The sequence below is a fragment of the Oncorhynchus gorbuscha genome, linkage group LG12 (assembly GCF_021184085.1).
Source record: "Oncorhynchus gorbuscha isolate QuinsamMale2020 ecotype Even-year linkage group LG12, OgorEven_v1.0, whole genome shotgun sequence".
Taxonomy (NCBI): domain Eukaryota; kingdom Metazoa; phylum Chordata; class Actinopteri; order Salmoniformes; family Salmonidae; genus Oncorhynchus; species Oncorhynchus gorbuscha.
In genome coordinates this window covers 5,104,796-5,119,016 of record NC_060184.1, presented here as the reverse complement: position 1 = coordinate 5,119,016, position 14,221 = coordinate 5,104,796, and the positions used below count along the sequence as shown (strand labels likewise).

Below are 14,221 nucleotides of genomic sequence, written 5' to 3'. Positions count from 1 at the left end.
AATACTAGATTATTAATACTGATTATTAACACTACATTATTAACACTAGATTATGAATACTAGATTATTAAACTAGATTATTATACTAGATTATTAATACTGATTATTAACACTAGTTTATACTAGATTATTATACTAGATTATACTAGATTATTATACTAGATTATTAATACTAGATTATTAATACTGATTATTAACACTAGATTATGAATACTAGATTATTATACTAGAGTATTAATACTAGTTTATACTAGATTATTATACTAGATTATACTAGATTATTAATACTAGATTATTAATACTGATTATTAACACTAGATTATGAATACTAGATTATTATACTAGATTATTAATTATTATTAATACTAGATTATACTAGATTATTAATACTGATGATTAATACTAGATTTAATACTGATTATTAACACTAGATTATTAATACTAGATTATTAATACTGATTATTAACACTACATTATTAATACTAGATTATACTAGATTATACTAGATTATTAATACTACATTATTAATACTAGATTATTAATACTAGAATATACTAGATTATTAATACTAGATTATTATACTAGATTATTAATACTGATTATTAATACTAGATTATTATACTAGATTATTAATACTGATTATTAACACTAGATTATTATACTAGATTATTATACTAGATTATTATACTAGATTATTAATTCTAGATTATTAACACTTATTAACACTAGATTATTATCCTGGATTATTAACACTATTATTAACACTAGATTATTATACTAGATTATTAATACTAGATTATTAATACTAGATTATTAATACTAGATTATTAATACTAGATTATTATACTAGATTATTAATACTGATTATTATACTAGATTATTAATACTAGATTATTAATACTAGATTATTATACTAGATTATTAATACTAGATTATTATTACTAGATTATTATTACTAGATTATTATACTTGAGTATTAATTCCCTGACAAATATAAATAAAGGTTGTTTTTGTGTTTCAGTGGATTCTGAAGATGGTGTATTAACCATTGTAGCTCCAGGAAGCCTGACCTTGAAGGCAGATTTCCTTCTGGGACACGACCTTGAGTTTGGTGACCCCGGCCATGACAAGATCCTAGGCTTGGACGACAAGTACTCAGGTTGGTACTAAATGTATTTAAGTTTTTATTCACACAGGTTGGTTTTGTTGGACATAAATATAACTTGATGTAGAGCACTTAACTAGACAACTGTTAGGCCTAAATCAGTACAAGAAAAGTATGAAAATGTATGACTAAAAACATAATGTAAATGTCATGCCTTGATGGGTGATTGGAATCAATATATATAACCGAGACCTGTTCCATGATAGAAGCATGTCGTGGAGGTCAAAACGTTTACCGCTGAATAAATCTTGCATTGCCAGACACATTTGAGATGTTTTGGAGACCACCAAACCTAGAACAATCGGGGTCAAAGTATGGCTGGGTAATATACATGCTGGTATGATTTCTTTCTTTTACAATATCGTCTATAACGGTATTTTGATGCGGTGCTGAATTAAATGAAAAGTTATACAAATTGGACTACTTCACTGTCAGTTCGGTTCTAGTTTGGTTGAGTATGTAACCATCAGGTTGGAGAAAGCCAATTAAAACCACTTAGGATTAATTTGTTGCTGTTATGCAGGTGAGTGAGGACCCAAAAGCGGTTTAACAGAAACAGAGTCTTTTAATGTCCAAACACAGGGAAGACATAGATCCTCTTCAGATGTATCGATTGACAAAATAGACAACCCGCAGAGAGGGCGACAAATAAATCTTAAAGTCCTCTGATCTTAACAGGAGAGTCCCCTTCTAGCAGCAGAGGAGAATAGCAGGGTTAGCGGCAACAGACTGCTGGTCTCTCCGGGTAGGCGCGGGTTGTAGAGGACAGAGGTGCCTGATCACACGTAGCATCTGATGAAGAGGCAGATTACGACAGGACGGGACAAGGGTGAAGCAAACGAGAATCTGACAAAGACAGAAGCAGAAACAGAGAGAGAAATAGAGACCTAATCAGAGGGAAAAAGGGAACAGGTGTGAGAGGGTAAACGAGGTAGTTAGAGGAGATGAGGGACAGCTGGGGGAAGGAAAGGGAGAGAAGGTAACCTAATACGACCAGCAGGGGGAAACGAAGTGAAGAGAAAGAACAGGAACAAGACATAACATGACAATACATGACAGTTGCCATTCTAGGGTCACGTACAGCACTACTCATAAAACATATTTAGAGCTTTCATTGTTCAAATACTGCCAAATATTTGAAAAAATATTGTAAAATTATATATTGGCCGTATCACCCAGTCCTATGTCAAGGTTTTGAGGCCTGAGTTATCTGCTTAACCTGCATACTAGCCTTGTTGGGCTTTAGACTGGTGCCTTGTTGAGCTTTAGACTGGTGCCTCGTTGGATTTTAGACTGGTGCCTCGTTGGGTTTTAGACTGGTGCCTTCGTTGGGTTTTAGACTGGTGCCTCGTTGGGTTTTAGACTGGTGCCTCGTTGGGTTTTAGACTGGTGCCTCGTTGGGTTTTAGACTGGTGCCTCGTTGGGTCTTAGCCTCGTTGGGTTTTAGCCTTGTTGGGTTTTAGCCTTGTTGGGTTTTAGACTGGTGCCTCGTTGGGTTTTAGACTCGTGCCTCGTTGGGTTTTAGACTCGTGCCTCGTTGGGTTTTAGACTGTTGCCTTGTTGGGTTTTAGACTGTTGCCTTGTTGGGTTTTAGACTCGTGCCTTGTTGGGTTTTAGACTGTTGCCTTGTTGGGCTTTAGACTCGTGCCTTGTTGGGCTTTAGACTCGTGCCTTGTTGGGCTTTAGACTCGTGCCTTGTTGGGTTTTAGACTGGTGCCTTGTTGGGCTTTAGACTCATGCCTTGTTGGGTTTTAGACTGGTGCCTTGTTGGGTTTTAGACGGCTCCTTTATCATGTCAGGTATGATGGGGCTGTTTGCTACCTCCAGGCTAAGGGCTGTTGTGGTGACTGTATTGCTCCACATTAATCTGGTACTTCCTGTATATAGCTCCACATTGATCTGGTACTCCCTGTATATAGCTCCACATTGATCTGGTACTTCCTGTATATAGCTCCACATTGATCTGGTACTTCCTGTATATAGCTCCACATTGATCTGGTACTCCCTGTATATAGCTCCACATTGATCTGGTACTTCCTGTATATAGCTCCACGTTGATCTGGTACTTCCTGTATATAGCTCCACATTGATCTGGTACTCCCTGTATATAGCTCCACATTGATCTGGTACTGGTACTCCCTGTATATAGCTCCACATTGATCTGGTACTGGTACTCCCTGTATATAGCTCCACATTGATCTGGTACTGGTACTCCCTGTATATAGCTCCACATTGATCTGGTACTTCCTGTATATAGCTCCACATTGATCTGGTACTGGTACTCCCTGTATATAGCTAGTTGTATTTGGCACATGTGATAAATAAGATTTGATTTGAGAGAGGCACAGAGCTAGCAGCTGTAGGCTATTAAGGAGGTGTGTGTGTGTGTGTGTGTGTGTGTGTGTGTGTGTGTGTGTGTGTGTGTGTGTGTGTGTGTGTGTGTGTGTGTGTGTGTGTGTGTGTGTGTGTGTGTGTGTGTGTGTGTGTATGGTCAATCCAGCGTCTGCAGTGTCCATATAGCTTCTACAGTAAAGTGGCCTCCGCAAAAGTTAAGAGCGTTCGTACCTGTTGTGCTTCGTGTTCCTCCTAAAACGCAACACTCAAGGATACTCTTTAGCCAGCCAGCCAACAAGCAACTGGCTAAACGAAAGAGAACCTAGCTCAGTTGGTAGAGCATGGCGCTTGTAACGCCAGGGTAGTGGGTTCGATCCCCGGGACCACCCATACGTAGAATGTATGCACACATGACTGTAAGTCGCTTTGGATAAAAGCGTCTGCTAAATGGCATATATTTTTTTATATTTTTTTAAATATTTTTATTTTTATACTTCTGAGATGTTGGACTCCAATTCCCGTGTGCATGACACAGGAGCTCAGCCAAGATGGCATCAAGTACATCTCTATTTCAACCTTTTGATTTTATATATACATATATAGATATAGATATAGTTTGAGAACTTGTCCCGCAACTGCGTCCACTTCTTGTGGCAAGCTTGCGTTTCCATAGATACTGTAAAGAGGTCAACCAAAAACATCAGAGAAGGTTTGGGGGAAAAATCCTAATCTCTTCATTGCCCCCCTCCAGCAAAATTAGCCTACATTTATATTCCCCACTATATTGAGATTAAAAATCGGAGTATAATGCTTGTATAGATGTCAACCCCAATACAATTTCATGTCATCAACTCCATTACAGTTAAAAACAACTTTACAACCAGCACCACAGATTTCTGTATGCTATCTATGCTAACAGCTGATACAAACGGGAGTTAGCAGTCACTTCTTCTAAATCCTGAAAAGAGTCACCTTCTAAATGTTATGCAGCAAAAACAGCCAAATATATCAAAATCGGACTTTAGTAACCCCATTGTGGGCCTTTTTTTATTTTTTATTTTTACATCAATCATGACGGATATCCACGGTCGATGTTCCTTTGACCTCCTCCGCATTAATCCCTATTTACCTTCCCGGTCTCTTTCCAGGAGTTCAAACTCATTTTCGTGTAAAAAAAAAACTAAAAAAAACTACACGAGATATAGAAATCTGTTTATTTATGGAAACTTATTCAGATGAGACCTTTAGTCAAAGTTCTCCCGTGTTTGTTGTTAAGGAAATGTGTTTGTATAGGATGTACCGGTCCCACCTACCGTCAAAACAATCATGTTGATGTGGAGCTATGCGGGACGCACGGACTCTCTGTTAATGGAGCGTTGATTTGGCAACACGCATCTGAAGGCTCGGCAATTGCATCACACACTCTGTACGGCGCCTCCCGCACCACATTACCAGATCAAGCATAACGCCATGTGGTTATTGCCCTACGGTACATTTGACTTTGTCTTCACAATCCACGCGCCGCATAACAACAAAAGGAATCGCGTTACACATGAGTGACTTCTAAGGTGGTTTACTACTGGTAGACAAAACAACACACAAGATAAATAAATCTAAAGCATGCGACACTGCACACTAGTCCGGCTGGCGATTTGATTGGCTTCTGCCGGAACACATACATTTTTTGATGCAAACGTTGTGCACAAGGCGTAAATCACTCAAAGCCTATTTTATGGTCATTGTGGAATCTGTGGTGACCGTACAGCATTTGACTGATACAGCCTCCATAAGAAGTCAGGACATTCATACTTCTTGTGCCAAGCAGAGCTGTTGTGTTTATACAAGAATTAGAAGTACCAGATTAATGTGGAGCTATATACAGGAAGTACCAGATCAATGTGGAGCTATATACAGGGAGTACCAGATCAATGTGGAGCTATATACAGGAAGTACCAGATCAATGAGGAGCTATATACAGGAAGTACCAGTACCAGATCAATGTGGAGCTATATACAGGGAGTACCAGATCAATGTGGAGCTATATACAGGGAGTACCAGATCAATGTGGAGCTATATACAGGGAGTACTAGATCAATGTGGAGCTATATACAGGGAGTACCAGATCAATGTGGAGCTATATACAGGGAGTACCAGTACCAGATCAATGTGGAGCTATATACAGGAAGTACCAGATCAATGTGGAGCTATATACAGGGAGTACCAGATCAATGTGGAGCTATATACAGGAAGTACCAGATCAATGTGGAGCTATATACAGGAAGTACTAGATCAATGTGGAGCTATATACAGGAAGTACCAGATCAATGTGGAGCTATATACAGGAAGTACTAGATCAATGTGGAGCTATATACAGGAAGTACTAGATCAATGTGGAGCTATATACAGGAAGTACTAGATCAATGTGGAGCTATATACAGGGAGTACCAGTACCAGATCAATGTGGAGCTATATACAGGGAGTACCAGATCAATGTGGAGCTATATACAGGGAGTACCAGATCAATGTGGAGCTATATACAGGGAGTACTAGATCAATGTGGAGCTATATACAGGGAGTACCAGATCAATGTGGAGCTATATACAGGGAGTACCAGTACCAGATCAATGTGGAGCTATATACAGGAAGTACCAGATCAATGTGGAGCTATATACAGGGAGTACCAGATCAATGTGGAGCTATATACAGGAAGTACCAGATCAATGTGGAGCTATATACAGGAAGTACTAGATCAATGTGGAGCTATATACAGGAAGTACCAGATCAATGTGGAGCTATATACAGGGAGTACCAGATCAATGTGGAGCTATATACAGGAAGTACCAGATCAATGTGGAGCTATATACAGGGAGTACCAGTACCAGATCAATGTGCAGAGGTACAAGGTATTTGAGGTAGATATGTAGATGAAGGCAGGGCAATACCCCATAATGACATCACAATACCCCATAATGACATCACAATACCCCATAATGACATCACAATACCCCATCATAGGGCGGCAGGTATCCTAGTGGTTAGAGCGTTGGACTAGTAACCGAAAGGTTGCAAGATCGAATCCCCGAGCTGACAAGGAAAAAATCTGTTGTTCTGCCCCTGCTGAACAATGCAGTTAACCCACTGTTCCTAGGCCGTCATTGAAAATAAGAATTTGTTCTTAACTGACTTGCCTAGTTGAATAAAGATAAAATTAAAATATTGACATCACAATACACCATAATGACAAAGCGATAATATTTTTAGAAATGTTTACAAATAAAAAACAAATACCTTATTTACATAAGTATTCAGACCCTTTGCTTTGAGCTCAGGTGCATCCTGTTTCCATTGATCATCCTTGATGTTTCTACAACTTGATTGGAGTCCACCTGTGGTCAATTCAATTGACTGGACATGATTTGGAAAAGCACACACCTGTCTATATAAGATCCCACAGTTGACAGTGCATGTCACAGCAAAAACCAAGCCATGATGTCGAAGGAATTGTCCATAGAGCTCCGGGACAGGATTGTGTCGAGGAACAGATTTGGGGAAGGGTAGCAAAACATTTCTGCAGCATTAAAGGTCCCCAAGAACAGAGTGGCCTACATCATTATTAAATGGAAGAAGTTTGGAACCACCAAAGACTCTTCCTAGAGCTGGCCTGCCCGGCCAAACTGAGCAATTGGAGGAGAAGGGCCTTGGTTAGGGAGGTGACCAAGAACCATGATGGTCACTCTGACAGAGCTCTAGAGTTACTCTGTGGAGATGGGAGAAATTTCCAGAAGGACAACCATCTCTGCAGAACTACACCAATCAGGCCTTTATGGTAGAGTGGTCAGATGGATGACACTCCTCAGTAAAAGGCACACAACAGCCCACTTGGAGTTGGCCAAAAGGCATCTAAAAGAAACAAGATTCTCTGGTCTGATGAAACCAAGATGTAACTATTTTTCACAATGCCAAGTGTCACGTCTGGAGGAAACCTGGCACCAATCCTACAGTGAAGCATGGTGGTGGCAGCATTTTGCTGTGGGCGTGTTTTTCAGCGGCAGGGACAGGGAGACTAGTCAGAATCGAGGAAAAGATGAACGGAGCAAAGTACAGAGAGATCCTTGATGAAAATCTGCTCAGGACTTCAGACTGGGGTGAAGGTTCACCTTCCAACAGGATAACGACCCTAAGCACACAGCCAAGACAACACCGGAGTGACTTCAGGACAAGTCTCTGAATGTCCTTGAGTGGCCCAGCCAGAGCCTGGACTTGAACCTGACCGAACATCTCTGGAGAAACCTGAAAATAGCTGTGCAGCAACTCTCCCCATCCAACCTGACAGAGCTTGAGATGATCTGCAGAGAGGAATGGGAGAAACTTCCTAAATACAGGTTTGACAAGCATGTTACGTCATACCGAAGAAGACTCGCGGTTGTAATCGCTACCAAAGGTGCGTCAACAAAGTACTGAGTAAAGGGTCTGAATACTTACGTAAATGTGATATTTTAATAGGTGTGCAAAAAATTATAATTTTTTATTTATTTTTCTTTATGGGGTATTGTGTGTAGATTAATGAGGGGGGGGGATGAATCATTTTAGAATACATTTGTAACGTAACAAAATGTGTAAAAAGTTAAGGGGTCTGAATACTTCCCGAATGCACCGTATATAGTCTGGTGAGTGTGTGTCTAAGTCAGTGCAGATAGTCTGGGTAACCATTAATTCACTATGTAGTAGTCTTATGGCTTCTGGGTAGAAGCTGTCTCGAAGCCTGTTGGTTCAAAAGCCAATGCTCTGAACAGACTCCGGCTTGGGTGGCCGGAGTCTTGGATTTATTTTTGGGGGGGCCTTCCTCTGACACTGCCTGACATACAGGTTGTTTAACACTGGTTGTGACTGTGGGGGCCAATTTAGTTTTACCATTATGAGTATGCCCCTTTCATACATTTAAATCTAGTGCTGAAAGCTGAAAAGGGTTATTCACGAGGTGGTTCACGAGGCAACGCTGTAAGTAGTTCACGAGGTAACGGTGTAAGTAGTTCACGAGGTAACGGTGTAAGTAGTGGTGTAAGTAGTTCACGAGGCAACGCTGTAAGTAGTTCACGAGGTAACGGTGTAAGTAGTTCACGAGGTAACGGTGTAAGTAGTTCACGAGGTAACGGTGTAGTCAGTGGTGTAAGTAGTTCACGAGGTAACGGTGTAAGTAGTTCACGAGGTAACGGTGTAAGTAGTTCACGAGGTAACGGTGTAAGTAGTTCACGAGGTAACGGTGTAAGTAGTTCACGAGGTAACGGTGTAGTCAGTGGTGTAAGTAGTTCACGAGGTAACGGTGTAAGTAGTTCACGTGGTAACGGTGTAAGTAGTTCACGTGGTAACGGTGTAAGTAGTTCACGAGGTAACGGTGTAAGTAGTTCACGAGGTAACGGTGTAAGTAGTGGTGTAAGTAGTTCACGAGGCAACGCTGTAAGTAGTTCACGTGGTAACGGTGTAAGTAGTTCACGAGGTAACGGTGTAAGTAGTTCACGAGGTAACGGTGTAAGTAGTTCACGAGGTAACGGTGTAAGTAGTTCACGAGGGTGTAAGTAGTTCACGAGGTGTAAGTAGTTCACGAGGTAACGGTGTAAGTAGTTCACGAGGTAACGGTGTAAGTAGTTCACGAGGTAACGGTGTAAGTAGTTCACGTGGTAACGGTGTAAGTAGTTCACGTGGTAACGGTGTAAGTAGTTCACGAGGTAACGGTGTAAGTAGTTCACGAGGTAACGGTGTAAGTAGTTCACGTGGTAACGGTGTAAGTAGTTCCCGTGGTAACGGTGTAAGTAGTTCCCGAGGTAACGGTGTAAGTAGTTCACGAGGTAACGGTGTAAGTAGTTCACGAGGTAACGGTGTAAGTAGTTCACGAGGTAACGGTGTAAGTAGTTCACGTGGTAACGGTGTAGTCAGTGGTGTCAGTAGTTCACCAGGTAACGGTGTAAGTAGTTCACGTGGTAACGGTGTAAGTAGTTCACGAGGTAACGGTGTAAGTAGTTCACGAGGTAACGGTGTAAGTAGTTCACGAGGTGACGGTGTAAGTAGTTCACGAGGTGACGGTGTAAGTAGTTCACGAGGTACGGTGTAAGTAGTTCACGAGGTAACGGTGTAAGTAGTTCACGTGGTAACGGTGTAGTCAGTGGTGTAAGTAGTTCACGAGGTAACGGTGTAAGTAGTTCACGAGGTAACGGTGTAAGTAGTTCACGAGGTAACGGTGTAAGTAGTTCACGAGGTAACGGTGTAAGTAGTTCACGAGGTAACGGTGTAAGTAGTTCACGAGGTAACGGTGTAAGTAGTTCACGAGGTAACGGTGTAAGTAGTTCACGAGGTAACGGTGTAAGTAGTTCACGTGGTAACGGTGTAGTCAGTGGTGTCAGTAGTTCACCAGGTAACGGTGTAAGTAGTTCACGTGGTAACGGTGTAAGTAGTTCACGAGGTAACGGTGTAAGTAGTTCACGAGGTAACGGTGTAAGTAGTTCACGAGGTAACGGTGTAAGTAGTTCACGAGGTAACGGTGTAAGTAGTTCACGAGGTAACGGTGTAAGTAGTTCACGAGGTGACGGTGTAAGTAGTTCACGAGGTGACGGTGTAAGTAGTTCACGAGGTAACGGTGTAAGTAGTTCACGAGGTAACGGTGTAAGTAGTTCACGTGGTAACGGTGTAGTCAGTGGTGTAAGTAGTTCACGAGGTAACGGTGTAAGTAGTTCACGAGGTAACGGTGTAAGTAGTTCACGAGGTAACGGTGTAAGTAGTTCACGAGGTAACGGTGTAAGTAGTTCACGAGGTAACGGTGTAAGTAGTTCACGTGGTAACAGTGTAAGTAGTTCACCAGGTAACAGTGTAAGTAGTTCACGTGGTAACGGTGTAAGTAGTTCACGTGGTAACGGTGTAAGTAGTTCACGTGGTAACGGTGTAGTCAGTGGTGTTTATCACTTTAAAAATAGAGACAAAGAAAAATCACTGTCTGTTGGAAAACTAAATGCTTTGAGAATCCTTGATTAGGTTTACTAAAGCAATGTGCCATGAACAATATTTGCATAAAAGCATTTGACTACACATTGAGCTGTCTGTCTCTGTGTTGGTGACAGCTTCTTTAGTATGACAGACGGAGAGAGAGAAATAAACCCACTGCTGGTTGGGTGCTGCCCAGGGACATTTCTCCCTCTCTCTCCTTTTTCTCCCTCCCCCTCCCTCTCCCTCCCCCTCCCTCCCCCTCTCTCTCTCCTTCTCCCTTTTTCTCTCTCCTCCCTCTCCCCCTCTCTCTCCTCCCTCCCTCTCCTTCTTCTCCCTCCCTCCCTCTCCCTCTCTCTCCTTCCCTCTCTCTCCATCTCCTTCCCTCTCTCTCCTTCTCCCTCTCTCCTTCTCCCTCTCTCCTTCTCCCTCTCTCCTTCTCCCTCTCTCTACCTCCCTCTCTCTACCTCCCTCTCTCTACCTCCCTCTCTCTCCCTCTCTCTCCTTCTCCCTCTCTCTCCTTCCCGCTCTCTCCTTCCCTCTCTCTCCTTCCCTCTCTCTCTCCTTCTCCCTCTCTCTCCTTCTCCCTCTCTCCTTCTCCCCCTCTCTCCTTCTCCCCCTCTCTCCTTCTCCCTCTCTCCCTCTCTCTCTCCCTCTCCCTCCCTCCCTCTCCCTCCCTCCCTCTCCCTCCCTCCCTCTCCCTCCCTCCCTCCCCCTCCCTCTCCCTCTCTCTCTCTCCCTTCTCCCTCCCTCCCTCTCCCTCCCTCCCTCTCCTTCTCCCTCCCTCCCTCCCTCTCTCTCTCCTTCTCCCTCCCTCCCTCTCTCTCCCTCCCTCCCTCCCTCTCTCTCCTTCTCCCTCCCTCCCTCTCTCTCCCTCCCTCTCTCTCCTTCTCCCTCTCTCTCCCCCTCCCTCCCTCTCTCTCTCTCCCTCCCTCTCCCTCCCTCTCCTTCTCCCTCTCTCCCTCTGTGGCCTCTTTGTCAGAAAGAACAATCTGAAAAATGGCAAAGGAAAATATAAAAAAAGAGCAGCCGCCATTATTATATAAGGGTGATAAAAAGACGCAGTGCCATTATCATCAAGGACACCATTATCATCAAGGACTCCATTACCCTGGAAACCATTTATTCATCATCATCATCATCATCATCATCATCATCATCATCATCATCATCATCATCGTGTCCTGTCTGCCTCCTGCTCCCCCGCTGTCATCGTCATCATCATCATCATCATCATCATCATCATTACCATCAGCCACTGCCATTATAGTCATCATCATTAGGCTTGGTAATCATCCAGCAGGCAGAGTTTCTAGCAGAGCAGGGACAGACGAGCTCAATAAAAGGCTGTATCAGACTCCCACCCTGCTCACAGTCTCTCTCTGCCTGGCTGGGAGAAGGATGTTTATCTCCCATTCCTCACTGCTGCTGGGTTTAGTTCAGAGAGAGAGAGAGAGAGAGATATAAGGCCAGAAAGAAGGAGAGAGACTGAGGGAGAAGAAAAACACTAAGGAGGCCTAGCCACGACTAGGTCAGAGAAGGCTGCTTCTTCACAGACCGAGATAAAGGGAGACGGAGAGCGAAGGATTTAGAGAGGGAGAGAACAGAGGCCTAGCCAAACTGTCTGTTCTTTCTTCTTGTTTTTGGGGGGAGGCCTACTGCAACAGAGGCATCTTATTTATCTTTCACCCCTTATTATTTGGATAAATACTGCAAACAAACGGTAATACAAGCTGCCAACACTGTGAGTATGAAACACTATCTACGTAGAGCTATGAATGATTATTTGCTAGAACAGAGATTGTATTTTCCTTTTTGAATTGGTTTGATTCCAACTGAATGTATTCTAGTCTGACCTCGGAGATGAAGCCAGATACCTTCTGAATGTATTCTAGTCTGACCTCGGAGATGAAGCCAGATACCTTCTGAATGTATTCTAGTCTGACCTCGGAGATGGAGCCCAGATACCTTCTGAATGTATTCTAGTCTGACCTCGGAGATGGAGCCCAGATACCTTCTGAATGTATTCTAGTCTGACCTCGTAGATGAAGCCAGATACCTTCTGAATGTATTCTAGTCTGACCTCGGAGATGAAGCCAGATACCTTCTGAATGTATTCTAGTCTGACCTCGGAGATGAAGCCAGATACCTTCTGAATGTATTCTAGTCTGACCTCGGAGATGAAGCCAGATACCTTCTGAATGTATTCTAGTCTGACCTCGGAGATGAAGCCAGATACCTTCTGAATGTAGTCTAGTCTGACCTCGGAGATGGAGCCAGATACCTTCTGAATGTATTCTAGTCTGACCTCGGAGATGAAGCCAGATACCTTCTGAATGTATTCTAGTCTGACCTCGGAGATGAAGCCAGATACCTTCTGAATGTATTCTAGTCTGACCTTGGAGATGAAGCCAGATACCTTCTGAATGTAGTCTAGTCTGACCTCGGAGATGAAGCCAGATACCTTCTGAATGTATTCTAGTCTGACCTCGGAGATGAAGCCAGATACCTTCTGAATGTATTCTAGTCTGACCTCGGAGATGAAGCCAGATACCTTCTGAATGTATTCTAGTCTGACCTCGGAGATGAAGCCAGATACCTTCTGAATGTATTCTAGTCTGACCTCGGAGATGAAGCCAGATACCTTCTGAATGTATTCTAGTCTGACCTCGGAGATGAAGCCAGATACCTTCTGAATGTATTCTAGTCTGACCTCGGAGATGAAGCCAGATACCTTCTGAATGTATTCTAGTCTGACCTCGGAGATGAAGCCAGATACCTTCTGAATGTAGTCTAGTCTGACCTCGGAGATGGAGCCAGATACCTTCTGAATGTATTCTAGTCTGACCTCGGAGATGAAGCCAGATACCTTCTGAATGTATTCTAGTCTGACCTCGGAGATGAAGCCAGATACCTTCTGAATGTATTCTAGTCTGACCTTGGAGATGAAGCCAGATACCTTCTGAATGTAGCCTAGTCTGACCTCGGAGATGAAGCCAGATACCTTCTGAATGTATTCTAGTCTGACCTCGGAGATGAAGCCAGATACCTTCTGAATGTAGTCTAGTCTGACCTTGGAGATGGAGCCCAGATACCTTCTTGTGAATACTGAAATGTTCTTTGGAGTCTAGGGCATGCAGTCTTTGCCAGAATTCGAAAGACACTGTTTCACAGTAGGGCTTTTAAATTGTTCTGTTGAGGGTTTAATCAAATGCAGGTCTGTCAGATTTACCTCCGTCCCTAATGGCACCCTTTCCCCCTATATAGTGCACTACTTTAACCAGAGCCCTATGGGCCCTAATCAAAAGTAGTGCACTACTTTAACCAGAGCCCTATGGGCCCTAATCAAAAGTAGTGCACTACTTTAACCAGAGCCCTAATCAAAAGTAGTGCACTATAAAGGGAATAGGGTGCCAGTTGGGATGCATTCTTGTCTGTTTAGTCTGACCTGTCTAAGTATTGTCAGCACATCTGCTATGGGTTATTGGGTGTGGAGGTTTGGCTATTTCACTCTTGATAGGAGATAGGGATGTAAATGTTTAAACGAAATTGGGATCCCTAAACGTTAAGAATAAAAATCCCTAACCAAAAAGAAATGTGTTTTTTTTTGGTCGATGCGGAAAGTTAACTGCTTAGTGGGTTAATTTCCACAACAAAGAGCGTTGAAGCACGAGGCTCAACTGCTCTACTGTTTTGGTGCCCTGGTTCTACCACAGTTCTGGCCAGACGTAGTACAGCTGCGACTGGAAGTTA

The 14,221-nt window shown here is 42.8% G+C and overlaps 1 protein-coding gene across 2 annotated transcripts in view; it reads left to right on the top strand.

Moving 5' to 3' along the window:
• LOC123990467 (zinc finger protein 513-like) overlaps window positions 1–14,221 on the top strand; it is a 35,845-nt gene that overhangs the window by 6,762 nt on the left and 14,862 nt on the right. The window contains exon 3 of one of the 2 annotated variants that reach the window (XM_046291015.1): window positions 1,022–1,159. In XM_046291015.1, the coding sequence (XP_046146971.1) occupies window positions 1,022–1,159 (138 nt within the window). Of the gene's footprint in view, window positions 1–1,021; window positions 1,160–11,854; window positions 12,213–14,221 lie in introns of those variants that run through there. The other variant, XM_046291016.1, reaches the window with a different exon arrangement.